The sequence below is a fragment of the Bubalus bubalis genome, chromosome 9, assembly GCF_019923935.1.
Source record: "Bubalus bubalis isolate 160015118507 breed Murrah chromosome 9, NDDB_SH_1, whole genome shotgun sequence".
NCBI classification, from domain to species: Eukaryota; Metazoa; Chordata; class Mammalia; order Artiodactyla; family Bovidae; genus Bubalus; species Bubalus bubalis.
Window position 1 is genome coordinate 71,720,388 of NC_059165.1, and position 27,495 is coordinate 71,747,882.

General features: G+C 47.2%; 1 protein-coding gene and 1 pseudogene across 6 annotated transcripts in view; both read left to right on the forward strand.

Moving 5' to 3' along the window:
• LOC102409934 overlaps positions 1 to 27,495 on the forward strand; it is a 742,713-nt pseudogene that overhangs the window by 439,656 nt on the left and 275,562 nt on the right.
• Positions 1 to 27,495, forward strand: part of COL23A1 (collagen type XXIII alpha 1 chain) — a 411,900-nt gene that overhangs the window by 304,636 nt on the left and 79,769 nt on the right. For all 6 annotated transcript variants that reach the window (XM_044947718.1, XM_044947715.1, XM_044947716.1 and 3 more), the window contains exon 3: positions 22,140 to 22,184. In XM_044947718.1, the coding sequence (XP_044803653.1) occupies positions 22,140 to 22,184 (45 nt within the window). The remainder of the gene's footprint in view (positions 1 to 22,139; positions 22,185 to 27,495) is intronic.

A 27,495-nucleotide genomic window follows, 5' to 3' on the forward strand; every position in this document is an offset into this window, starting at 1 on the left:
TCCCAAGTGAAGTTTTCCAGGCCTGTGGCCATTTCTGAGTTTTCCAAATACAGGAAGAACCCAAGGAGAAACATGCCAAGACACATATTAATCAAACTAACAAAAATTAAACACAAAGATGTAGAAGAACTAAAGAACCAACAAACATGATGAACAACACAATAACTGAAATGAAAGATACACTCGAAGGAATCAGGGAGTTTTTTACTTTGCTCCTTCATCTGTAACATATTTCTCTGTTGTCTAATTCTGTCTTAACTTAGTTTTGTTTGCTTGTTTTGGATTCTCTTGTCTAATTTCTTGTGTTTACGGTCTCCTTTCTGCCAGCTACACAGTTGTCGTTTTTCTTGCTTCTGTTGTCTGCCCCCTGGTGTTTGAGGTTGGTCCCAGGGCTTGTGTGGGCTTTTTGCTGCAAAAGACTGGCGCCTGCACTCTACTGGGTGAAATTGTCTTTTCTCTCTGATGAGCAGGGTTGCATCAGGTGGTGTGTTTTATGGCGGTATCTCTGAGCTTAGTATGACTTCAGGCAACCTGTCTGCTGATGGCTAGGGCTGTCTGTGTTCCTACCTTGTTGGTTGTTTGGCTTGAGATGTCCAGCACTGGAGCCTGCAGGCAGATGGGCAGAGCCAGGTCTTGATGCAAGATAGATACTTTGTCGTACCTTCCACAGACCATCTGCTGTGTTCTCCTTTGATTCCCCAAAGGTCCCTTTCTGCCTTAGCTAGTTTACCCACTCTAAGTGTTTAAAAAAAAAATGAGGGGTGGGGATTTCTGAGTGCAGGAACCTCTCCTCATGTCCAGCTTCCTGCCAGGGTTCAGTCAATCAGTCATTCAGTCGCTCAGTCATGTCCAACTCTTTGCTACCCCATGGACTGCAGCACACTAGGCTTCCCTGTCCATCACCAACTCCCAGAGCTTACTCAAACTCATGTCTATCGAGTCAGTGATGCCATCCAACCATCTCATCCTCTCTCGTCCCCTTCTCCTCCTGCCTTCAATCTTTCCCAGCATTAGGGTCTTTTCAAATGAGTCACTTCTTCGCAACAGGTGGCCAAAGTATTGGAGTTTCAGCTTCAGCATCAGTCCTTCCAATGAGTATTCAGGACTGAGTTCCTTTAGGATTGACTGCAGTTTAGGATTGGATCTCCTTGCAGTCCAAGGGACTCTCAAGAGTCTTCTCCAACACCACAGTTCAAAAGCATCAATTCTTTGGCACTCAGCTTTCTTTATAGTCCAACTCACATCCACACATGACTACTGGATAAACTATAGCTTTGACTAGACAGACCTTTGTTGGCAAGGTTATGTCTCTGCTTTTTAATATGCTATCTAGGCTGGTCATAACTTTCCTTCCAAGGAGTAAGCATCTTTTAATTTCATGGCTGCAGTCACCATCTGCAGTGATTTGGGAGCCCCCAAAACTAAAGTCTGTCACTGTTTCCATTGTTTCCCCATCTATTTGCCATGAAGTGATGGGACCAGATGCCATGATCTTAGTTTTCTAAATGTTGAGTTTTAAGCCAACTTTAACACTCTCCTCTTTCACTTTCATCAAGAGGCTCTTTAATTCTTCTTCGCTTTCTGCCGTAAGTGTGGTGTCATCTACATATCTGAGGTTATTGATATTTCTCCCAGCCATCTTCATTCCAGTTTGTGCTTCATCCAGCCCGGCATTTCTCATGATGTACTCTGCATGTAAGTTAGATAAGAAGGGTGACAATATACAGCCTTGACGTACTCCTTTCCTGATTTGGAACTAGTCTGTTGTTCCTTGTCCAGTTCTAACTCTTGCTTCTTGACCTGCCTACAGATTTCTTAGGAGGCAGGTCAGGTGGTCTGGTATTCCCATCTCTTTAAGAATTTTCCACAATTTGTTGTGATCCACACAGTCAAAGGCTTTGGTGTAGTCAATAAGGCAGAAGTAGATGTTTTTCTAGAACTCTCTTGGTTTTTCGATGATCCTATGGATGTTGGCAATTTGATCTCTGGTTCCTCCTCCTCATGTCCCGCTTCCTGCCAGGGTTGCTGGACCCTCTTTTGATTCCTCTTTTCTTTTTTTCTTTCTTTTTTCTACCTTGTTGTGAGGGAATTTTTCTTGCCCTTTTAGGTGTCTGAAGTCTTCTGCTAACGTACAGCCGGTTTTCTCTGAGAATTGTTCCATTTGTAGATGTATTCCTGATGTACTCGTGAGGAGAGACAAATTCTGCATCCTACAATTCCACTATCTTGACTTCCCCCGCTCCCCCACCCAAGGTCTGCTGTCTTTTACTGAGCTGGACTCTCAGAAAACCAAATTTCTTGAATTTTTTTTTAACAATTTCTTCCCCATGTTTCTCTGTTCCCTCTTTCTGAAGTTTTCTGTTTGTTTGGCTTAGTGGTTGGGTGTGTGTCTGTGTTTGTTTTTGCTTTGTAAGATTGTTTTTTATTGAGGGGCAAAGAAACAGGGGGCAGTCCCTTGTCAAATCATGATTTCCTGGACTGATTTTCTTATCTCCTCTTTCCAGTTATCTGCATCTGTTTGTCTTGTTCTCCTTTCTTGATGACTCTCCCCAACCTTTCTGTCACAACTCTTTCTCATGGAATTTCAATCTTTGCTATCATGTTTTTAATTTGAAAGAATTTTTGTGCAAATGTTCTCTGTTCTCTGAGTATTCCTTTTTAATAGCATCCTGATCTTGTTTCATGTACCTTGTATCCACCATTATCTCTGAGCTTATTATTTATGGATTTTTAAGTTTTGTGTTTTTGAAAGCCAGTTTCCTCTGAGTTGCTTTCTCCATTTGTTTTTCCCTCTGTAAGAGGCGTCCAGTACCTTAGACTTGTTTTTCAGAGTATAAACCTAAACAGCTGACTGGTAGCGCCACTGACCCAGATGGAACTACTTATTTTTATGGCTCCACAGGAGCATGAGCTTGTTGGGTCTTTCTCCTGGGCTGATCAGATTCCCAAGGAAGAGCCTTCCCACCTTCCACCTGGCAGCAAAGGAAGGGATCTGCGTCGAGAAGGAGAGATATGTGGGCCTCCATATTCCATGTGTAAGCTTTCACTTAATGGTAACCCCCCCTCGTTTGTGCCTGGCTCCCTGCATGTGCTAGAGACTTTCCTCTTTCCTCTGTCTGGAAAACAAACCCCAAGCTTCTGCACAGTTTGAAGAATGGCAGCTGTCCAGATCAGAGACTAATACAATCTCCATCACAACTACTTAACTCTACCTTTGTAGCATAAAAACAGCCATAGGTAGTTCATTTAAAAAAAAAATGAACATGGCTGTGTCCTAGTAAAGTTTTATTTACAAAAATAGAGGGTGAGCAAAATTTGGCCTGTAAGCCATGACTTGAGACTCCTGGTCTAGATTCCAGCTCATCACTGTATGGTGCTTCCAGTTTCTGGGCTTTGGGTATTTGTTTTGGTTGCTTTTGAGGCGTCCCGAATCCTGGCTTAAAATATTGGTTGTCCCATTTCTGCATGGACAGTGATCTCTCATTTGTCTACTCCCCAGCTTCCTAAATATTGTTGCTGGTGTTTCCTCTCCTGACCTATTTTGCCCTTGGAACTCAGGTTTCTGGAAGTAGTAAAAATAAATTCCATCTCCCCTCCTTAAATTCCTGGATTCTTTTATTTTTTTTTAAACAGATCCCTAGGGTTACCTCTTTAAGCATCTAGAAATACAGTGAAAGTGGTAGTCGCTCAGTTGTGTCCAACTCTTTGAGACCCCATGGACTGTAACCCGCCAGAATCTTCTGTCTGTAGGATACTGGAATGAATACTGTGAACAAGAATACTGGAGTGGGTTGCCATTCCCTTCTCCAGGATCTTCCCCACCCAGAGATCAAACCCAGGTCTCCTTCACTGCAGGCAGATTCCTTACAATCTGAGCCACCAGGGAAGCCTCTAGAACTAGTGTTAATTAGGAATGGTTTAGGTTGTGTATTTTTACCAAATGGTACTTTGTTGCTATTTTTTTTAATAAATTAATTGAGCATACACCACATGAAATGAAAGCCTTCTCTAAAGACTTGAGTATAAAATGACTCCTTCCTTTCTGAAGCATTGTTTTGGGGAAAAGCTTTACTTTATATTGCAGCCATAATTCTAACAAAAACTGCTTTGTGAGAAAGGTATTAATATGCCCATTTTATAGATGGGGAAACTGAGGCCCAGAGTTACCTGCACTCACCGGATAGTATGTGACAGAGCAGATTTTGAACACATAACTCTTTTAATGATCCTACTTCTGTGTTAAGGAAGTGGCCATGGGCTTTGATGTTCTCTTAAGGAAGAGTGACATGGCTAGATTTAGAAAGGCACCTTGGATGGGGGAATCAGGGAAGACATTGCATAGGAGAAACAAGCCTGGGGAAAGGGAGGCCCATGAGGAGGCCTCTGTAGATGGTTGAAAGCAGCGAGGCTGAGAGAGCCCGTTTGACAGGGATTACAGAGACCACGGGCAGGGCCAATTGGGGTATGTGGACAAGGGAGGCATGGAAGATGACACTGTGATGAAGGGGAAATACTCATCTAGAGAGGGCAGAGGGACTGCCTTACCCAGTGGGGGGAACACCCAGCCATCCTCACCCAGGCAAGGCAATGTTGGTCAGTCCAGCACCCACAATGTTTGTTGAACCATGGCCATTCTCTGCAGGTTCCAGAGCCTAAGGCTTGGCCAGAGCCTAGAGTTTGAGAGGCATGGTCCCTGCTCTGCAAGCAAGATCCTTGTTCTCAGCCCTTGGCATGGGGCCAGGAGAAGGGAGGTGCTGAAATATCAGGGTTTGAGGGGTCCTTTGAGCACTCTGCTTCCCAGAGAGGGACCACAGCTTACCTGCCAGGAATTTCTAGTTAGCTCTGGGACAAATGGAGTACAGAGAGAGCCTGGATCCCAAGCAACTGGGCCCGAGTCCCAAGCACTCGGAAGCTTTCAAAGTGGGAGTAGATAAGCCAGAGGTTGTTGCTGTCCTGAGGGCTAACCACTGGCCAATGGCTGCAGCAGGCTGCAGGGGCTGACCACCCATCCTCAGACTCTGATATGAAGGTTCTGCCGATTCTTTCTGCCTACCCCTCCTCCTGAGCCCTGGTTTGTCCTCTGCAGAATGGGAATGCAGGATCACGAGGGAATACATCTGAGTGGGCCCCATCAAGAAGTGTATTTCTGACAGGAAATGTCTACAAAGCAGAAGTGGAATGGCTCTGGGGAGACTGTTGACTCCATTCACCCCAAGTTGCCACCCCATTAGTTCTAGGAGATAGGGAAGGTGAGCATGTTTTCTACCTGTGGATGGCTCTATTTCCCCTTCTGTACTGGAACTGATCCCAGGCATCCACGCCCCTTCCCCAGGCCCCCCACAGCACCTGCACATCTAAGATCACTTCCCACGCTGTGCTATAATTGACTGTTTGCATATCATACCCTAGAAACTTGTGAGCTGCTTAAGAACAGAACCAGATGTATTTATTTGAGTATCCCCAGAGCCTGGCACAGAGTGGGTTAATGTTGGATGGATGGCAAGACAGACAGACAGATGGTTGAATGGATGGATGGGTGGATGGGTGATCAAAAGGAAGAATAAACAGAGATTAATAACTTAACAGCTGGATGGATAGTTGAACAAATATTTAGGTGGATATTTGATTGTCTAGATGAATAAAGTCTTTCATTCATTCAGAACTATGTAGTGAGTAGTTTTTCTACAGCAGGATATATGGATGAGCGCATGACTAGAAGGAAAGAAAGGGAAATTGGGATGGAGGGAGAAACAGCATAGCAAGTGAATAAACTGAGGAGGAACTAGAGAAATGCCTGGGCAAAGAGATGGCGCGTGTTCACACGTCCACATTCTCCTCTGAAGGTGTCAGCATCTGTGAGCCAAAGGAGTTGTTCCCAAGGTCTCAGAAGGGAGGGGTTAGGAGAAAGAATTCACAAACACTCTCTTTCTGTCTACTAAAAATTTTTTTTCTCTAAATAAACTTTGAATCCACTTCCAAGTATGTTTAGAAAGACCAGTGGTGGCTTTCATGAAGGATGAATTATAAGTGCTTCATTCGGAGCTATGTTTAGGGACCCTCAGAAATACATACAGTCACCAAAGCGAGTGCTAAAATGCGTATGAGACAAGAAACATATGCCGGGTGTGATGATGTCAAGCAGGCTTACTGCAAGCATATGTGTTGATGGAATACTCAGCAAGTGTTCCAGAAAGAGACCTTTCCTGAAAGGGAGGTCAATGAGAATACTCCCCCTTCTCATAAATCTTTGGGGGAAAAACAGGCCTGTCTCCCACACACATGCAGCTAATTATCTGGGGGCTCAAGGATCTCCCCAGAGAGTGGTTAAGAGCAGTTTACTAGGGCTAAATCTGCCCCAAGTGATTTCCAACAGCCCCAGCTAAAAGACCATGGCAGCTGGCCCTTGGTTCATCTCTGGGCATCTTCCTACCCCAGTGGGCAGAATGGGTCAAGCACAGGTGCTCAATAATTAAAGAGACAAACTTACATCTTTTCCTTTTCCAACCCCCAGCAAAGATAAGCCCCTGAGACAAGCTGCTGATGGACACCCTAGAGTCCAGAGCATTTTTGCATGGCTGCTGGTGACCATCCACCTTAGTCCAGTTTAACTGGATTTGACCTGAGCCAGGGCCAGGCTCTTGGAGGACCGAGGCCAATTGAATGTGGCCTCCACTTTGTGAGGCTCACAGTCTAGCAGACAGACAGACAGAGAGCTGGGCAGACAGCTTCATCCCAGTGCACTAAGTACAGAAGCAAATAACTATCCCTGGCCCAAGAGTGGCAGCCAGGAACGCTTCCCAGGGAAGGGTCCATGTCTTAGCTGGGTCTTGAAGGATGAATAGGAATTATTCTGGCCAGTATTTGAGAAAGGACATACAGCTCAGGGGCCTTGATGTGTTCTGGGCCAGGAGTAATATATGGAGGACAAGTAGGAGATGGGCAGCACAGGCCAAAGTCTGGCTCAACCTGGAAGGGCCTTGGCCAAAGAGCTCGGACTGTGGCCCAAGGTCAGAGGGGAGCCTGTGGAAGGCTTCAAAGGAAACGCCATGATCAGGTTTGTGGTTTAGAAGGACTGTACTGACTGTGAGACAGAGAATGGAAGCAAACAAGGAAGCCAGGGACGAGGCTGTGACCACTGAGCAGGGAGAGATGCTGGTACCAGGCCCAGCAGGAGCAGAGAGGGGCAGACTCTGGTTCTTTCTCTTCTGACTCTGTCATCTGGTGCATGTTCTTTAACCTCTTGGTGCTATAAAATTGGCAGAATAGCCCCCACCACATGGTGGTGTTGTGTGGTTCACAGTAATACACATAAAATGCCAGGACAAGACCAAGACCTGGTCAGCGGCTCAGGAAGTGTGAGTGGGATGGATCCACCCACATTCCTGAGGGCTCCTAGGTAAGTGGTAATGCTGTTCACAGAGACTGGGAATTCAGGCAGAGAATTGGGATGGGGTGAGGGTAAGAACTTTGATTTAGGTCATTCCACCCAGCTTCCTCTAGGATTCATAAGGGGCTTCTGCCCCACCTCATCTAATTCTAAAACAGAATAGCCTGTGGCTCAGAACATGATCTCTGGCACCAGACCACCTGGTCAAGTCCTGACCTTGCCACTGATAGTGACTTCCAGCCAGTGACTTGTCCTCTCTGGGTCCAGTTTTCTCCTCAGTAGAATGAGGTTTAGGGTTCAGTTCCATTCACTCAGTCGTGTCTGACTCTTTGCGACCCCATGGACTGCAGCACGACAGGCTTCCCTGTCCACCACCAACTCCCAGAGCTTACTCAAACTCATGTCCATTGAGTCAGTGATACCATCCAACCATCTCATTCTCTGTCAACCCCTTCTCCTCCCACCTTCAATCTTTCCCAGCATCAGGGTCTTTTCAAATGAGTTAGTTTTAGCGTCAGGTGGCCAAAGTATTGGAGTTTCAGCTTCAGCATCAGTCCTTCCAATGAATATTCAGGACTGATTTCCTTTAGGATGGACTGGTTGGATCTCCTTGCAGTCCAAGGGACTCTCAAGAGTCTTCTTCCACACCACAGTTCAAAAGCATCAGTTCTTTGGTGCTAAGCTTTCTTTATAGTCCAACTCTCACATCCGTAGGGTGGCTATGAAAATTACAGGAGGACTGACATGACAGAGCTCAGAACAGTACCCAGGACACAGTAAATTCTGAATGTACACTGCAGTAATCCTGCTGGTGGTGGTTGTAGAAATAATGGCTGGTGGTTTATGAACCCAGAACTGGTGTCCCTTGGGTATTATAAACTCAAAACTTGGTTCCAACCTCCTCATCCCCTGAGCACTAAAAAAGAAATGAAATAAATAAGCCAGGTAAAGGTAAGTGACTGTAAGAAAATAAAACAAGAAAACATGCCAGAGATGGTGACCAGTGAAGGTGTCTAGGAAGCTCAACAAAGAGTCAACCACGCAGAGATACCCCAGCCACGTGAGGAGTGCCCCAGGCAGAGGGAACACAGGCCTTGAGAAAAGACGAGGCCTGGCTGGCTTGAGAAGCAGAAGCAAGACTGCGTGGCAGGAGGTGTAGGTGTGGAATGAAAGGAGACAGTGGGAGATGGGACTGTGTAGAGAGCCTCCTCACAGGCTGCCTGCTGAAGTGACCAACCATCTGGTTTGCCTGGGACTGTCCCACCTTTGAAACTGAAAGGCCCAGAAAACTTCTTAGTCCTGAGCACACTGGGATGGCTGGTCGCTTGATTGCTCACTTGCTGCCCTCACTTCCTGGATGTGGATGTTAAAGCACCCCAGGCCTTGCTGGGGGCTGGCATGCCCTTCCCTCAGGAGAGCTCTGTTCTCCTGTCCCCAGGAGTGGGAGGCCTAGGTCCAAGGCCCGTAGAGTCAAATTACCTCGGAGCAGGGTGGGACAAGCTGAGTGGCCAGCTTCCTAAGTCCATGACCACCAGCATGTTGGCCATACGCTGAAGGCCTCACTTGCTCTTTTCTAGAACTTTCTGATTGGACTTTTAACATGTAGGTTAGGAGGAATTCTCTTGGAAATCAAAGCTCACATGGATGGCTTTTAAGTTTAAAAAAAAAATAAAAGCTTTTCATTCTCTGAAAGCAATAAATCCTGGCCTTCATTAAGTTTGAGGGGATACATTGGCCCATGTGTCACTGATTAAGGCTTTGGGGTGAATGGAGAACTGAGGAACTTGGTGTCTTTGGGGTGTGCTGGTTTCTGTGTTGCTTCTCTGGAGTCTGTTTTCCAACTGGAAACAGAATCCCAGGAGATGATAGGCTCTGGGAAGAAGCCAATTCTCACTAGCACAGATCTGGGTCTGACTGAGCCCCAGAGACCTGCGCTAGGCTCTCCCAGTCACCGCTGACCACCCAGGCTCTCCCACTCACCGCTGACCACCCAGCACCAACCCCTCACAGCCGATGCCTCGGATACACTCGCTGCCTGCACAGGAACCAGCAGCCAGGAGCCACAGTTTCTCTGCATGCCTTTCTTAGCCTGGGCACCAGCTCTTTCCACGTTCAGGTTAACCTGACCGTACCTTCACCCTTGGGGAGCTCAAGAAAGTCCTTCTCCCTTTCCTGGAACTTCCCACTTAGCCCTTCCAGTCCAAGCCAACTGGCCAATCAGGGCCTCTCCAGTCCTGGAGATGTACTCATGGCCTTGAGCCCAAGAGAAAAGATGGGCCATTGTCTCTCTCTGTCCCTCTGAGGGGCTTCTCACTCTTCATGCAAGTTTACTCAGCCCTCCCTTCAGCTGCCTGAGCCAAGGGTTGTGACTTAGCCATCTGTCACTTAAAAGAACCCCTTCAAATAGTCCCTTGAAATCTCCACTCTAAGGCACAGAGGCCCTTTCCTGAAAGCCCTTCCATGAGCCCTGTTGCTCTGACCCAGCAACCATGTACTAACACCTCTTGTATTCTGCTTCTCTCCAGGTCCTCTGGGTGAGGCAGTCCATTTCTTTAGCTTTCCCAAAAAGGAGACACTTAGGAGTATCATGCTAGTGCCAACAAGAGCTCTGGTCCAGCTCCTGGCTCCTGACCAGCCCTGACTTGAACAGGTCACCTCATCTTGGGCCTCGGTTTCTTTGCTGTGAGCAAACCCATTACACCACATCTCAGAGTTGCCAGCAGAATTAAAGAGACAGAAAAGCACCCAGCATATAGCCTGCATCGGCTCAGCATGTGTCAGCCGCGCCCTCCAGGCCTGCTGCACCCCATCTTCTGAGTCCCCTCCCACCGGGACCCTGGGGATCCTCAGGAGTTGGCTCTTGGGTCTGGTGTGCTGCCAGCGTTAAGTAATGGGTCTGGACTCTGTGATCCCATTTAAAATGCCTTATTATGATGTATGGCAGAAACCAACACCACATGGTAAAGCAATTCTCCTCCAATTTAAATTTTTTAAAAAGAGAGAAAAAAATAAAAAGCTAAATGCCTTATTAAAGTTGCTCCTGACTTGGGAGAGAAACCAGCCTGGAAACAATAGATATTTCTGATGGGCATGCCAAAAGCAGGCCAGAGTCTGCTCCAGTGTTGGCAGCCTGTGGGCTTTTATTTCAGTATTTAATTCACAGACTTCTAAGAACCACCTCTGGGCCCCTTCCATTTTGTGTGGTTCACAGTATATTTTTTAAAAATAATAATAACAAGTGCCAAGAACTGGGTATAAAAACTGTGACCCATTCTACCTGCCCACCTTCCACAAGCATCTTCTGCAAGAGGCCAATGGCAGGGTTGGGATGCCAGGGCTCAGGATCTCAATGCTCGGCCCCATCCACACCAGCTGTCTAACCTCAGAGCTGAGTTAATCTCTCTGTGCCTCAGTTTCTCCATCTATGAGATACAGATCATAATAGTAGCTTTCCTCCAAGGTTAAATGTGAAGAATATGAGTTAGTACCATGGAATCCAGGTTAGTGCCACATGTAAATATTCAGTAAATGGTACCACCTGTCTCTAGTTTTTCTTGAACAGAGTTAGAGGGGCTGCTGTGTCTGTCCAGAACTGTCCACTCCTTTTGGAGGGAGCATCAGCATTCATATCTGAGGCCCTTGGGGAATGTGAGTTTGGGGCCATCCACCAGCCCTGGCCCAGCCCCCCACTCCAAGGTGGCCTCTGTTCCTTTGGCATGATGTTCAAGCAGGCTGACCAGGTCTGATCACTGGGGCAGTAGGGGTCTTCATTCACCTGGACAACCATCTTAGTTCCAAACAAACATTTGCCTTACAACCCCAGCAGCCTGTGGCATTGTTTTTCCAAACTGCTTCAGGACCTTGCAACAAGCCGTTGGGCTTACAAGTGTGGTGGATGGTGGAGGATGAGCCTGCAGGACCTAAATGCCTTTTAAGTGAGCTGTACTTGCCAAGCAAGATACTGTGATTTTAATTCCTGAAGGACAGCATTACCTCTGGAACCCAAGCAGCCTGCCAGCTAGCCAGCCTCTCCCAGGGTCAGTGTCCCCTCGCCGAGTGCAGTGTCCCCCAGACCCTCCCAGAGGCATTCACAGGATACACTGCCTCCATCCTCCGAAGGACAGAGGGCCCTGTGAGGCCAGGCTGGAAATGAGCATGGTGGAAGTTTCCAGCTCTGAGGTTGATCTGAAACTTGTAAAACAAAATGATCTGGGGAGATGTTTTAATGATGTGGTCATAGAAGCTCAAATCCAGGAATTCCCCCTGCCTTCTATGCTCAAGTTACACCCCCACAATGGCCCTGGGGCCCTGGGCAATCTTAGGGAACGCCAAGCTGAATGTCTAGGGGATTCAGAACCACTCTCTTCCTGGAGTCCTGGGAAGAAGGTCAGATAAAGGAGCCTCCAATGCCAGAGGACCGGGTCTGAAGACCTCGGAGGACGTGGACACATGTGGGGACAGCCTTAATCACAGTAGCTGAGGAGTTTGGAGGACGGGCCCTGGCGTCACACAGACCTGCCACCTCCTTGCTGTGTACCCTGGGGGACAACACCACTGTCCCTATGACCACACAGTTCCAGGCCCTCAGTGGACGCTCAGTGGCATCATTACCACGGTCTCCACTAGGCTGACCTGGGTTCACATTTCACTCTGGCCCTTGGTGGCTGAGAACCCAGGGAGCATTTCTTTTCTTTTGTTTTTTAATTGTGGTAAAATACACATGATTATTAATTTACCATTTTTAAGTATATAATTCAATGGTATAAGGTACATTCACATCATTGGGCAACCATCCATCTACAGAACTTTTTTCGTCTTCCAAGCCAAAACTCTGTCCCCATTAAACACTAATTCCCCATTCTCCTCACGACCCCGCCCCCACGCCCCGCCAGCCCCTGGCAACCACTGTTCTTTCTGTCTCTATGAATTTGACTACTCCAGATAACTCACATAAGTGGAATCATACAGTATTTTTCCTTTTGTGATTGGTTTATTTCACTCAGTATAGTGTCATCAAAGTCCATCCATGTTGCAGCATGTGCAGGAATTTCGTTCCTTTTTAAGACTGAATTGCACATATATATTGTAATAAATTTTGTTTATTCATTCACACATTGATGGGCATTTGAGTTGCTTCCACCTTTTGCTGTTGCATCTGAGAAACTTTCTTGATTTCTCTGAGCCTCAGTTTTCCCAATCTTTAGAGAAGAAAGAGTGGAGAGGGTTTAAAGCATTTTTCAAAACTGAGTATAGATTCTATTAGATAAGTTGCACAACAGCTCCTACCCTTAGGGACTTGCAGGTGGGAGGAGTAGGGGCTGGCTGAGGGAGTGTGGCTGAGTAACCGCTGGATCCAGGGGAAGCGAGAGAGGGAGAGGCCTAGGCAGGCTGGCCCGGGTTGGCCCCAGGGTTGTGAGAGGACAGCAGTAAGGCAGGCATTAGCGGAGGGAGCTGCCCAGAAGGACTGAAGGAGACCAGCAGGTCCTCACTGCTCAGGCCACCCTGGAGCCTGTCAGGGTTCAGGCCCCCTTTGAAGTGGGTCAGTGACATGAGTTCTCCAGCCCAATCAGAGATCAGATTTTTATCGGTTAGAAATGATTCCACTTTGTCTGGCCTCGAAGGGTGCGTGAGAAAAACATCGTCCTCCCTGGAGTTACTTAATATGCAGATGGTTGTCACGAGCAGAGCCCTCGCTAGCCCATGCTATGCCTGAAACCTCAGGATTTGTTTCGGAAATCTCATTCCCAGACCATTCTACCCATGCATCCTGATCCCCAGGTCCGCAGACACACTAATCAGGTATGTGGAAAGGCTCCAGACTGGCCCTGCTCTTGGGGGTCAAGGTCAGGGTGTAATTGAGGGTTCAGCCAGCCTCTGGACTCAGACCCTGCCCACTACCCCATACTTGAGCTAAACTGAAATATAGCTACCCTGTCTCAGGCTTCATGCACCTTGGGAAGTATGTAATCCAGGTACATCAAATACCCAGATGCTAATGCTCCAGAGGCCCCTGCGTTATTTCTTTCAGTCCGAAATAGGTCCCTCTTTTGTGCCCCCACGCTGGTGTGTCTGCTGTCAATTCATCTGTTAAATAGTTCTGCAAGGCAGGTGTGGTTGCCATCACCCCTAAACTTTTGTCCTTGTGGATTGGGAACCCAAAGTGCAGAGAGGTTAAACAGCTTCTTGTCAGTCATGGTTTTTCCCTTTCTGCACCAGCGTCACCTGTGCATGTCTGTTGCTCAAAGCCTCTGGAAAGAAGCTTTGCAGGCACCACCACAGCGGCACCCACTGTGAAACGCCAGGGTCCCCACGACCACCAGCCCCTGATCCAGAGCTGTGTGGGTCACACAGAGGTGAGGACAGACCGAGCTGGTCTTCATCACCTGGAGACTCTCCAGCCGGGACTATTCTTACAGCAGCGTCCTTGGGCAAGACCTTATTGTCTCCATCTGTACATCAACAAGTTGATCAAGACAGACTCCCAGGTGCCTTCCAGGGCAGCCTGAGTGTCTGAGTCTGCACCAGCAGTGGGAAACATTGTCCTACTGTGGAAAGGAAGGAGCAGAGGAAAACCAACAGGTGGAAAACTCTGGGGCACACTGCTGGGCCAAAAGCCTGGTTTTGCTTGTTTGGAGAACATCTGAGCTGCAATCAGCTGGCCCAGCTTTCCCTGGGAGCCCAGGGCAACATGCTGTAGGCCTGGCCCAGATGCCAGTGGGGTGGCCTGTCTGCCCTGCGGCTCACCCCAGGGTGGCCGTCCCTTCTGTTGTCAAGGCTGCCTGCCTAGGGGTTTGACATGTCTGGCACAACTGCCCTTACACCTTAGGAATCACAAACTGATGATGAAGGGCTCGCCAAAGCACCAGCTATGTGGCCTTGTATGCAAGCATATGTGCCAAGTCACTTCAGTCATGTCCAACTCTTTTGTGACCCCATGGCCTATAGCCTGCCAGGCTTTTCTGTCCATGGGATTCTCCAGGCAAGAATACTGGAGTGGGTTGTCATGCTCTCCTCAAGAGTATCTTCCCGACCCAGGGACTGAACTCATGTCTCTTACATCTCCTGCATTGGCAGGTCATTCTTTACCACTAGCGCCACTTAGGAAGCCCATGTGGCCTTAGGCAGGCAAGTCTTTTAGCCTCAGTTAGCCTCAGAGTTCCCCTCTGTACAAGGCATACAAGAGGGATGAGCAGGGAATAGTTGAGCTCCTTGGATGAGCCACAGGAGATCCGGAGCACAAAGGGTTCCAAGTTTGTATTTGCTAGATAAGTAGCTAGAGTGGTGCCTGGTAGATGCTGAACCAGGGCTTCTGCCCCTGACCAGCCCTCAGCACCTGACAATCCAGAAATTCATGAAGGGCCGTGCTTCCTGCCGTTCCACCCACCACCGCCCCACAACTGCAGGTTTCACCATGCAAGCTTCTCGTGTGCAAGGCCTCTCCATTTGCAAAAGAAGCAGACAGGGAGACTAGTAGTCAGCATGAGGCTCAGCTCTGGCACTCCCCACTCCCAGGGCCTCTATTTATCAAGCATGGCAGGCCTCGCCACCTGCATCTCATGCCGTGGGAAGAAAGGAGGAGGAAAAAGTATCCCTCATCTCAGCAGCCCTGGGCATCAAATTAGGTTGTCTTGCATCTCTTCTAAGGCCTGGATCTCACTGGATTTGACAGTCTTTTAAAGAGAATGCCAAGGAATAGTGAGGAGGGAACTTAGGCTGCACACGATGCAGACTGCCAGCTGCAGTGGACTGTCTTCTGTTAGGAGGACAAGCAAGGCATGGCAGGAAGGGCAGGTTGTAGAGGCTAGGTGTGGGGGCAGCCTTTGCCTGATGCCAGTGAGGAAGAGGTCTCAGGTGTGGGGAAAGGAGGATGCTACAGACAGCTTCCATGAGATTTTTGGCTTGGCTCCATGGATACCGGTGATCCCTACACTTAGGTGAGAAGGGAACCCTGTCAGGGAGCACATGGAGAATTGGGAGATGATTTTGGCTTTAGACATGTTGCCTTTCAATAGAATTATCCTGGAGGCAGTTGAATGTTTGAGTATGAATTTCAGAAGAGAGGGTCAACCAGCTGTCTATTGGTGAGCTGTTCACACAGAGGCTGCCGGGATCTGATTCGGACTGGCTGCAGAGGGTTCACAAGCAGCTGCCTCAGTCTCCTTCTTCACTTAGGCCATTTCAGTTGGGAGTCCTGTCCAGCCTGTCAGGCCTACAGCCCCACAGGCCACATGCACTCATCAGTACCCAGGCTCCTCGCCCACGCCAGGCCTGCTGGGAGCTTCCCTCAAAGGCCCTGGGAAGCAGGGGCACCCCACCATGCCTGGACAGCTGCCTACCCACTGAGCATCCTCCTCACTGGGCCTTCTGCCTAACTATGCCACCCAGAAGAACCACCCAGAAAAATCCATTAGTTCAGCTCCCTCAGCAACAACAAATGTCTTCTTCATCTGGCTTGAGTTACCCAGACAGAGAATTTTGCAGTCATACGCCATGATGACCATCAGAAAACCACGGTGCTGCTTTAGCTTTCAGATCCAGGAAGAGCGTGGCTTACTCTCCCACTCTTGGGCTGCTTTCCTGCCATGCCGCACACCTCAGTCTGAGGCCCAGGACAGCCGAGCAGCCTTGCGGGGCCAATCACAGGCCTTCGATAGCCTGGTGAGAGCAGAGAACCCAGGGGTCAGTTTGCTGGGCCTCCCCCCTTGTACAGCCAGGGGAGCATGCCCCCAGGTGTGCCAGCGGAGTTCCTATTCCCACACCCTCACTCACCCCCCAGCACAGAGGATGCCCCGAAAGAACAGGCCAAACACTGACCAGCCTCACAAAGTTCCCAGGCACCGTCAGCCCCACAAAGGAGCTGGGAGGAGAGCAGGATGTATGTTTAGCCATGAGGGGTCTGAGGTATTGGGGAGACACCCACATGTAGGTGTTGGAGGCTGTTGGACGTGCAATGCGGTGTTTCAGGCCTTGGCTGACATCATGGACCTGGAGGCTGGTTACACTGTTTACACCGCCGTGAGGAGATGCTGTCAGTTATGGGGGTGCCAGAATCTTAGCCTTGCCAGTCAATACAGTCCTGAGCCATTCCAGCATGAAACTCAAGGTCTCTGTCTGGTGTCAGGAAAACTCAAGGGCCTCAAGGGCTGTGTAACTGGCATGAATCTCTACTCTCCAAACTCAGGGGTAGGACTTCCCTGATGGTCCAGTGGTTAAAGAATCTGTCTGACAATACAGAGGACACAGGTTCAATCCCTGGTCTAGGGAGATTCCATATGCCTTGAGACAACTAAGCCCATATACCACAACTACTTAGAGTCCCATGCTCCAGAGTCCAAGAGCTGCAGCTACTAAAGCCTGTATACCCTAGAGCCTCTGCTCTGCAATAAGACAGTAGTCGCCCCCACTCACTGCAACTAGAGAAAGTCCATGCACGTCAATTACGACCCAGCACAGCCAAAAATAAACAAATAAATGAATATTTATTAAAAAAAAAACTCAGGGGTGCATCATTTATATGGTCAGATGGTTTTAAACAAAGGTGCCAAAGCTACACAATGGGGAAAAGACAATCTCTTCAACAAATGCTATCTAGAAAAACTGGATATCCACATGCAAAAGAATGAAGTTGGGCCCTTACCTTATACTATATATAAAAATTAGCTCAAAAGGTTAAAAGTTAAAATTAACTTAATGGTCAAATAGGTAAAAATAAACAAATTGGGCTACATCAAACTTTGAAACTTCTGGGACTTCCCTGGCGGTCCAGTGGTTAAGAATTCACCTGACAATGCAGGGGACATGGGTTCAATCCCTGGTCTAGGAAGATTCCACATGCCAAGGGACAACTAAACCCATGCACCACAGCTACTGAACCCACACCCTAGAGCCCATGGTCTGCGAGAAGAGAAGCAACCACAATGAGAAGCCCATGTGCCACAGCTGTAGAGTAGCCCCTGCTCACCACAACTGGAGAAAGCCCAAGCACAGCCACAAAAAGCCAGTTCAGCCAAGAATAAAATTAAATAAGTAAGTAAAATTTTAAAGAAACTTCTGCACAGCAAAGGAAATTATCAACAGAGACAAAAGGCAACCTACAGAATGGGAGAAAATATTTGCAAACTCTATACCTAAAAATGGGTTAATATCCAGAATATATAAAGAACCCCAAAACAGCAGTAGAGACTGAGACATAGAGAACAGATTTATGGACACAGTGGGAGGAGAGGGTGGAGAAAATTGAGAGAGTAGCATTGAAACATCCATGTTACCATATGTGAAATTAATAGCCAGTGGAAATTTGCTGTATGATGCAGGGAGCTCAATCCAGTGCTCTGTAACAATCTACTGGGGTGGGATGGGGTGGAGGAGGGAGGAAGGTTCAAGAGGGAGGGAACATATGTATACCTTTGGCCAGTTCATGTTGATGTATGGCAGAGCCCAACACAACATTTTAAAGCCATTATCCTTCAACTAAAAATAAATAAATAGAAAACCCCTACAGCTCAGAAACAAAAGAACAATTCAATTTAAAACTGGGCAAACGATCTGAATAGACATTTCTTCAAAGATATATAAATGGCTAACAAATACGCTACATCACTAATTATTAGAGAAATCCAAGTCAAGATATCACCTCATACCCATTAGGATGGCCACTATCAAAAAAAAAAAAAGAAAGTAACAAGTGTTGGCAAGGATGTGGAGAAATAACAAAACACATGTGCACTGTTGGTGGGGATATAAAATAGTGTAGCCACTATAGAAAACAGAATAGCATTTCCTCAAAAAATTAAAAATAGAATTACCATATGATCCAGCAATTCTACTTGTGGGTATGTATCCCAACCAGTTGAAAAAGGATCCTGAAGAGATACTTGCACACCCGTGTTATTGTAGCATTGTTCACAAGAGGTAGAAGAAACCCAAGTGTCCATCAACTGAAAAGATGAATGGATGAAGATAGGACTTCCCTGGTGGTCCAGTGTTTAAAAATCCACCTTCTAATGCAGGGGATGAGGGTTCAATCTCTGGTCAGGGATCTAAGATCCCATATGCCCGTGGGGCAACTGAGCCTACACACCACAGTTAGAGAGCCCACGTACCACAGTGAAGACCCAGAACAGCAAAAAAAAAAAAAAAAAAAAAGATGAATGGGTGAAGAAAATGTGGCAGACACAAACAACAGACTATTGTTAAGTCGCTCAGTCCTGTCCGACTCTTGGCGACCCCATGGACTGCAGCATGCCAGGCTTCCCTGTCCTTCACTATTTCCCGGAGTTTGCTCAAATTCATCTCCGTTGAGTTGAAGATGTCATCCAACCATCTCATCCTCTGTGGCCCCTTCACCTCCTGCCCTCAGTACGTCCCAGCATCAGAGTCTTTTCCAACAAGTCGGCTCTTCACATCAGGTGGCCAAAGTACTGGGGCTTCAGCTTCAGCATTAGTCCTTCCAAAGAATACCCAGGGTTGATTTCCTTTAGGACTGACTGGTTTGATCTCCTTGCTGTCCAAGGGACACTCAAGAGTCTTCTCCAATACCACGGTTCAAAAAAATCAATTCTTCTGCACTTAGCCTTCTTTATAGTCCAACTCTCACATCCGTACAGGACTACTAGAAAAACCATAGCTTTGACTATACCAACCATTATTCAGTCTTAAAAAGGAAGAAGGACTCCCCTGGTACAGTGGAGAAGACTCTGTCTGCCAATACAGGAGACATGTATTCGATCCTGTTCCAGGAAGATCCCATATGCCACAGAGTAACTAAGCCTGTGCACCACACCTACTGAGCCCATGCTCTGGAGCCCCATGCTCTGCAGCAAGAGAAGCCACCGCAATGAGAAGCCCACACACCACAGCTAAAAAGTAGCCTCCACTCACCACAGCTAGAGAAATCCCCCACAACACAGTGAAGACTCAGCGCAGGCAAAGATTAATAAAGTGTTAGTAGTGGCTGACTGTGATCCTACGAACTGTAGCCCACCAGCCTCCTCTGTCCATGGGATTCTCTAGGCAAGAATACTGCAGTGGATTGCCATTCCCTTCTCCAGGGGATCTTCCTGACCCAGGGATAAAACCCAGATCTCCCACACTGCAGACAGATTCTTTACCATCTGAGCCACCAGGGAAAGTTAATTAATTTAAATATATATATTTATTTTATGTATATATATGTATAAAATCATTTTTAAAAAAGGGAATGAAAGTCTTATCACATGTTGAGACATGGATGAACCTTGAGGACGTTATGCTAAATGAAAGAAGCCAATTACAAAAAGACAAATACTGCATGATTCCACTTGTCTGAGATACCTGAAATCGTTAAACTCTGAGAAACACAAAGCAGAATGGCAGTTTCCAGGGGCTGGAGGGAAGGGCAGAATGGGAGTTGTTCAGTAGATATAGAGTTTCAGTTTGGGAAGTTGAAAAGTTATAGAAATTTGTTGCATGACAGTGTGTGTTTAATTAGCACTACTATACTATACACATAAAGAAGGTTAAGACAGTAAATGTTATGTTTGGGACCACAATAAAAACATTTTTAACTACAAACTCAGTAGTGCAAGAAATAGCATGTTTCTCACTTTTTAAAGTTTGTTTAACCTCCTAAGTTCAAGCCCCCCAGTCCATAAGGCTGGCATGAAATTCATTCTTACCTCACCCATGGGGTTTGCCAAGGTTTCAGAGTCTAATATGTAACTCCTCCCCTCCACAGGAGTCCCTTCTCTCTCTCTTCCTCAGAAGCCCTCCGTCCTCCCCATCTAGGACACCCCCCTAATAAAAGTCGGAAGCACCCCTGACCTGGGGCCGCCTCTGCTTTTCTGCTCTGTCCCAGACCCCCATTTCAGGGGCACAAATGGTCATGTGTGTGTGTTAGTCGCTTGGACATGTCTGACTCTGCAATCCCATGGGCTGTAGCTCACCAGGCTTCCCTGTCCATGGGATTCTCCAGGCCAGAATACTGGAGAGGATTGCCATGCCCTTCTTCAGGGGATCTTCCTTACTCACGGATCAAACCCAGGTCTCCCGCATTGCAGGCAGATTCTTTACCATTTGAGCTACCCAGGGAGCCCACAAGTGGGGATGACTACCTGCTTAGAAATGAAGAGAACAGTAAAGGGAAACACACACAGGCACACTAATTTCTCAGTGAGCCATCCTGCCACAGACCTGGTTCATGGCCAGTCTCTGCCTCTACTCTGTGATTGTTCCAGGAATTTTTGAGGGGGTTTAAAGTTGGCTTTTTTTTAAGTATTTTTTTTTAATGTGGACCATTTCTAAAGTTTATTGAATTTGTTACAATATTGCTTCTGTTTTATGTTTTAGTTTTTTGGCCCTGAGGCATGTGGGATCTTAGCTCCCCAACCAGGGATCAAACCTAAAACCCCTGCATTGGAAAGCAAAGTCCTAACCACTGGAACATCAGGGAAATCCCCTTAGAGTTGACTTTTACAGGAAAGGACAGTGCTTATGACACAGGCTGTTCCTCAGTTGCCTCCGGGCCCGGCCCAGAGCTGGGAGTGCAGTGAGGGGCAGGATGAAGAGAGGTATAAATTACAATCTAGTGCCTGCGACTTCGTTTCTGCACACCTTCTCCCACCTGAGAAAACAGGAGAAAGAACCAGAGGTAGTTAGACTAGCGGGGAGTGAAAACAGAGACAGGGTGGGGAAGGCAAGGAGGCATGAGCTCCGCCCTCCACTCCAAGGCCAGGTGAGCTGTTCTCTGAGCCCTGCCACCTGTTCCGGTACCCAGAGCCCTCTTCCTCTTCAGCATCTCGGTCACTCTGGTCTTGGGGGCTGATGTGGGCCCAGGGGCAGAAGGAGAAGGCAGGATGGTCTACATCAGATTCGGAAAGTGCAAAACCATGTGGATGAGACTGGATACCAAAAAGCACATGCATCAGTGTGCACATTATGTGCAATAAATCACAAGAACTTTATGTGTCTCCCTAGAGCTGTAGGGAAGGGGAGGGAGGTGCCAAAGTGTTTAGTGAACACAGGAAGGAGGTAGGTGGATAGGATAGAGCCTGTTATCACTGAGTTTAAGCATCTGAGATGCTATGATAATGTCTTTTGGAGAAGGGCATCAGATGGTAAAGAATCCCTGCAATGCGGAAGACCTGGGTTTGATCCCTGGGTTGGGAAGAACCCCTAGAGGAAGGCATGGCAACCGACTCCAGTATTCTTGCCTGGAGAATCCCATGGACAGAGAAGCCTGGTGGGCTACAGTCCATGGGGTTGCAAAGAGTCAGACACGACTGAGCAACTGAGCCTGTACACACGACAGTGTCTTTATGTGGTGTGTTCTCTCTGTTGCTTTATTTTAGTGAATATTAAAAAGAATTTGTCCAAGCTTTCATAAGATAACTGCCATCCTCAGCCTTATTTTTCTTGTAAGTCTGAAGTTTCTCAGTGGCAATCTCCTGCCTCAAGAGTTTCTAGGCAGTATACATTTTTGAATGGGAAAGGACTTGTGAATGAAATAATAAACAGATAATTGAATAACTAAATGAATGAGTGGGGGATGAGAATGCAACCAATAAGGACGATCCAGAGGAGCAGGGGTAAGGGAGGGGCAGGAGCCAGAGCTTTCTTCACACTCCTCTCCACTCTCCCAGCCAGCAAGGTGGTGGGCAGGCTATCCCCCCGGCTGCTGCAATGCGTGTGAGTTGCAGGCAGCTGGCAGCAGGCAGGCTGTCCCCAAACCCCTGGCTTCCCATCTTAAAGAGTCCATCCTTGTTTTCCTGTCTAGGCCCCCCTGGACGGCGTGGCAAGCCCGGAAGAAGAGGTGATCCCGGTGAGTCCCAGGTTTTCTTAGTTCCTAAACCTCGACCTGGAAGTCTGCCCTTGACCTGGAACCTGGCTGGAGGCTCCAGTCCCCGCACCAGACCATAACCAAGGACCAGGTCTTTGTCTCCCCCTCCAATTCCAGCCACTGTCCCCAGAGCTGCAGTGCCCAGTGCTGCCTTCTTGACATCATTCCAGTGTCACAGTTCCAGTGACAGTCCCCTCTATGCCCTCAGCCACCCCCTGAACCTCATTATCAGCCTCAGAAATTTTAATCCCCCGTCTCCCACTCTGAAATGACCTCCTGTCTTTGTAGGAATAGATGGTGATTCCACCCCCCAGGGTTGCTACCCTGGGTCCCTTGACCCAAGATGGTTCTCCTCTGTGTCCCCGTCCCTCCACAGACTTGGCCAGTCCTTCCCTTGGCAGAGCCACCAGGAGAAGACCCCTTCACTTCCCTGCCATACAACCTGCAGACTCACCTGCATTTGCTGCCAGCCTCCCTCCTGCCATCTTCCTTTCACCCAAAATGCACTCTTTCGTACCCTTTGCCCAACTCACCGTGAAGCTTCCCTCAGAGGCTGCACACCCCTGTTGGGCTCCCATCTCCTCCACCTTGCCTTCTGCTCCTCCAAGCCCCTCCAGTCTCTTTTCACTGCCAATCCACCCACATCATTTTGGCCAAAGGTTACCACTGACCTCCTGGTGGCCACACGGGCAGACGCAAATGCATTGCTGTCTCTCTTCCTGAGCCTCATTTTGGCTGTTCCCCCAGGCCCCCTGCTGACTCTTGCCTGTGTTTTCTCCCACATCTCTGACCCCTTCTCATATACCTTTCCTATAAGACCCCACTTGCCTTTTAAATGGATTTGCCCTTGGCCTTCTTTCTCTCCCACCCCTGTGGCTCTGGCACCCCCATAATGCTGATAACACCCCTCTTCCTTCCTCTAGCCAAGTCATCCCCTCTGGACCCAGAGGTTGAACCTGGCCCCACTGAACCCAGCACTTCCCCTAGCCTGCCCTCATCCAGCTCCCCATTGCAGGGAGGGGACCTCCAGCCAGCTGCTTCCCTATGCAGACAAGGGGGATCCTCCTTGATCCCTCACTCCCCACTCCCACACCAAACCTCCCACCTATCCTTCTCAGTCTGTCTCAGCACAGTTCTCACCACTACTCCTCCCATACCCCCCACCTCCAGCTATGTCCAGGGTCCTCCCACTCTGAACCTGCACTCATATCCTCCCCCACCCAGATCTCTCCTCCTGTACCTGGACTGTTACCCCAAGTTCACTATGCTTTGTCCTTTTGGCCTAGCTCAAGCATCTCCTCCAAAAAGTCTTATCTAATCCTTCTGGCTGGGGATAACACCCCAAGTCTACAGCACGCATTTAACAGCCTGGTGCAGAGGAGCCTCCAGGGAATGGAAATGCACAGAACAGTGAATGAATGAATGCACACATGCTCAGCCCCTAGGCAACTTCATAAGGACAGCATGGTGGTAACCATGCTCCACCATCAGGAGGACCCCAGGCAGACTGAATCTGGGAGAAACAAGGCAGGTTCTCTGTGAAGCTCAGATTCTTCTTCCTGGCCCTGGGCATAGGCCTCTTGTCCCCACGATTTGCTGCATGCTTACCCAATCTAGTTCCTTACTAGATAAACTCCCCAGAGTTCACTGGCAGGAAATGCCTGTCATGGTACTCTGTTTGCTTTGACTTCCAGAAGCTGGAGACTATTTTGTATTTGATTACAATGGATTTTCTGTGTAATCACTCCCCCCCCCCCGCCCCCGCACCCCCCACACCACTGCCTGCCAAATACACACTTCATCACTCAGTTCTCATTTCTGCCCTCGTAAAAGATTTTATTGCCTTTTATTGTAAGCTCCTGATGTCCTTTTTGGGAGAAAAAGAGGAATAGATAGTGACTTTTTTTAGGACAAAGTATATTACTCAACTTAAAAACTCATTAGAATTATGACTCCACTTCATAACTGATCTAAAAGTCAAGGGAAAATCAAGGACTCAATGGACCCCTGACCCCACGCTGTGTCCTCCCAAGTCCTTCATCTCATGTGATCTTCACAGAGCTCTGCAAAAGATACGAATTTGTTATTATCCCCATTTTGTAGATAAGGAAACTGATGCTTCACGGGGAGAAATGTCTTGTCTAAGCTGCTGGGCAAGGGGTGGGCAGCCCCTCCTCCCCTTCACTGCCCTTTCCCACGCAATGCCCTGTGGTCTGCCCATCGCAGAATGGTGTGAGTAGCACAGAGCAGATGTCCCTCTCTGATTAGCTTTGGCTGGGCCTCGTGTTTATTTCTACATAGTTTCACATACATGCACCTCTTGGCTTTGGGTCCTTCCCCTGTACAAACTAGGCTTTTCTTGAGCCCCAGGGAGAAAGGTTTCTGTTTGTTTGTTTGTTTGCCTGGTGGGACAATATCTGGCTGAGAGGGTTTCTTGCTGCTGCTGCAGACAGAACTGACCCAGCCCACCTGTGGAGATGGGGCCTCTCCAGCTCTCAGTGGGAGCCTTTGCCTGGAATATACTTCACAGGTCCTTCAGTGTTTTTGTATGTTTATCATAATAGAACGGATTTTTCGTCTCCCCAGTAGCCTATTTCTCAGCTGAGGAAGCCCAGCAGTATCCTTGGGATCCTCTTTCTAGGGAACTTAAGCAGGATTTTTTTTCCTCCTTCCGGATTCCCCTTTCTCCATGAGCATCAATCAGTCTTTCCTGGCTCCCCTAGCTCTAGATCCCTCCCTCAGTCCCAGAACTCCCTGAAGTGCTGGTGGTCTGCTCTGCAAACATGTCCTTCTCCACCAAAGGATGGGCCCCTCAGAGCAGGAGTTTGACCCCAGGCACTAAAGAGAGGGCCAATAAATGCTTGTTGACAGGAAATAGGGAGGAAAGGGAGGAGAGAGAGAGAGAGGGACTGATGGGCAAATGAAGGATAAAGGGTTAGGAGGCAGGAAGGGATGAAAACAAATTTTGCTTGGCTGTGCTAAACCTATAGAGACAAATGGAGCCACTCACCAGATCTCTGCAGGTGCCAGCCTTAGATCAGCAGTTTTAGTGTTAAGGTTTTCTATCCACCCTGGCCCTAAGAAACACTTTCTAAAAATACAGCAGAAGCACTGCCGGAATGGTAGAGTAAGGACTTCTGGAAATCAACTCCTCCATAAAAGCCACAATAACGCTAGAAAGAAAATGACCTTTTCCAAATTCTGAAAATCAATGTCTGGTAACAACCTAAGAAATGTTAATTTTATAGAAAAAGGTCTGAACCTTGCTGAGAGCAGTGAGGTTTGTAGCTTTTTAATTTCTCATCTCCCCAGCCCCATGGTAACCCTAAAACCATCACAGCCTCACAAGCACAGTACCTGTGAAAATGAGCAGCCACTGGAGGTGCCAGAACAAGTTTGAAGCTCCTCAAATGCTCATTCTCCAAAAACTGTCACTGTCAGCTCCCTGGAAAGGCCCATACACATGACTTGTCTTTTTTTTTTTTTTGAACTGATGCAGAGCTCACTTACTGCGAAAAGGCACATCCTAAGAGTGTTTGCCAGAAACACTCAGCAACAATTGTTTAACATTGCAGCTGTCTAAGGTGGCAATACCAGTTGGAGCAACAAGAAGCTGACACAGCAACTTAAATGAAAATCAAGGGGATGAACTGTCCAAAGAAGCTTTAAAATGCTCCAACAGATACCTGGGGATCTAGAATACGCATGCCTGCGTAGGGAAAGACCTAAAAGAACCCCAGTCTCTCACCTCTCGCTGACCTTGAGGCTCCATTCAAGCAAAAAGTGAAGGCAAAGGCAGATTGTAACCTCATAGAGTGTTGAAATTATGCTCAACACACACAAAGAGTCCCTTGGCACAGATTGGGAGATCTACCAGTTCAAGGCATTAAAGAAAACCTCTGACCTAAGCTAACAGTTAAGCAAACCAAGCAGAGAATCCAGTAACTGCCATGACAAAGAGTACACATTTCAGAGAAAATGTATAGACATTTAGCTCAGAAAAGGCCCTGAACATACAAGAACAAACTCTGGAAAGGAGGAGGAGTATCTAATTTCTAGAGTGGCCACATTAGACTATTTGAAATACTGTTTTTAACAAAAATTATGAAACACACAAAGATATAAGAAAGTGTGGCATTGGGGGGAAAGGGGGGGGGAAAGCAGTTAAAACTATCAGTGATTAAGCCCAGAAGAACTTACTAGACAAAGATTTTATAATGGCTATTTCAAATATGTTCAAACAACTAAATGAAATCATGTCTAAATAATTAAAAGAAACTATAAAAATTATGTACCACCAAATGGAGATTATCAATAAAAAGATAGAAAGTATTTTTAAAGGAACAAAATAGAAATTCTGAAGCTGTAAAGTACAATACTGAAATGATTAATTCACTAATGGGGCTCAAAAGTAGATTTGGGCTGGCAGAAGAACCAGCAAACTTGAAGATATGTCAATTGAGATGATCCTGTCTAAGGAAGAGTGCCTTCTCCACACACACGTGAAAGAAAGAATCTTGAAAGCAGTGAAAGAACAGTGACTCATCACAGAAACGGAATCCTTGATAAGATTAATAGCTGATTTCTTATTAGAAACCACAGAAGTCATAAGGCAGTTGGTATGACATATTCAAAGTGATGGGAAAAAAGAAAAAATTGTCAACAAAGAACTCTATAACAAGAAAAACTATTCTTGAAAAGTGAAAGAGAAAATAAGACATGCCCAGGAAAGCAGAAATGAAGAGAATTCATCACTAGCAGTCTGCTCTACAAGAAATATTAAAGGGATTCCTTCAGTCTAAAATTAAAGGACATTAGACAGTAATTTAAATCCACACACACAGAATTAAAGAGTTTCAATGAAATAACAGATAAATATGAAAGAGTATAAATTTTTTTTTTTTCATTTTTGACTGCACTGTGTGGCATATGGGATCTTAGTTCCTCAACCAGGGGTCAAACCCACACCCCCTGCATGGGACCCAGGTTCGATCCTTTGTCAAAGAATTAAGGTCCCACATGCTGTATAGTGCAGTCAAAAAAAAAAAAAAAAAGATGTAAGACATACAGAAATTAAGTAGCAAATTGATACACATAAGTCCTACCTTCTGAGAAATTATATTAAGCATAGATTTTTCTATAGATCTAAGAATCAGGCCCAGACATATTACAGCAAAATACTGAAAGTCAAAGAGGAAGTCTTGAAAGCAGCAAGAGAGAAATGACTCATCCATACAAGAGAACTTCAATAACATAAAAACCCTGACTTCCCACCAGAAATAATAGAGGCTAG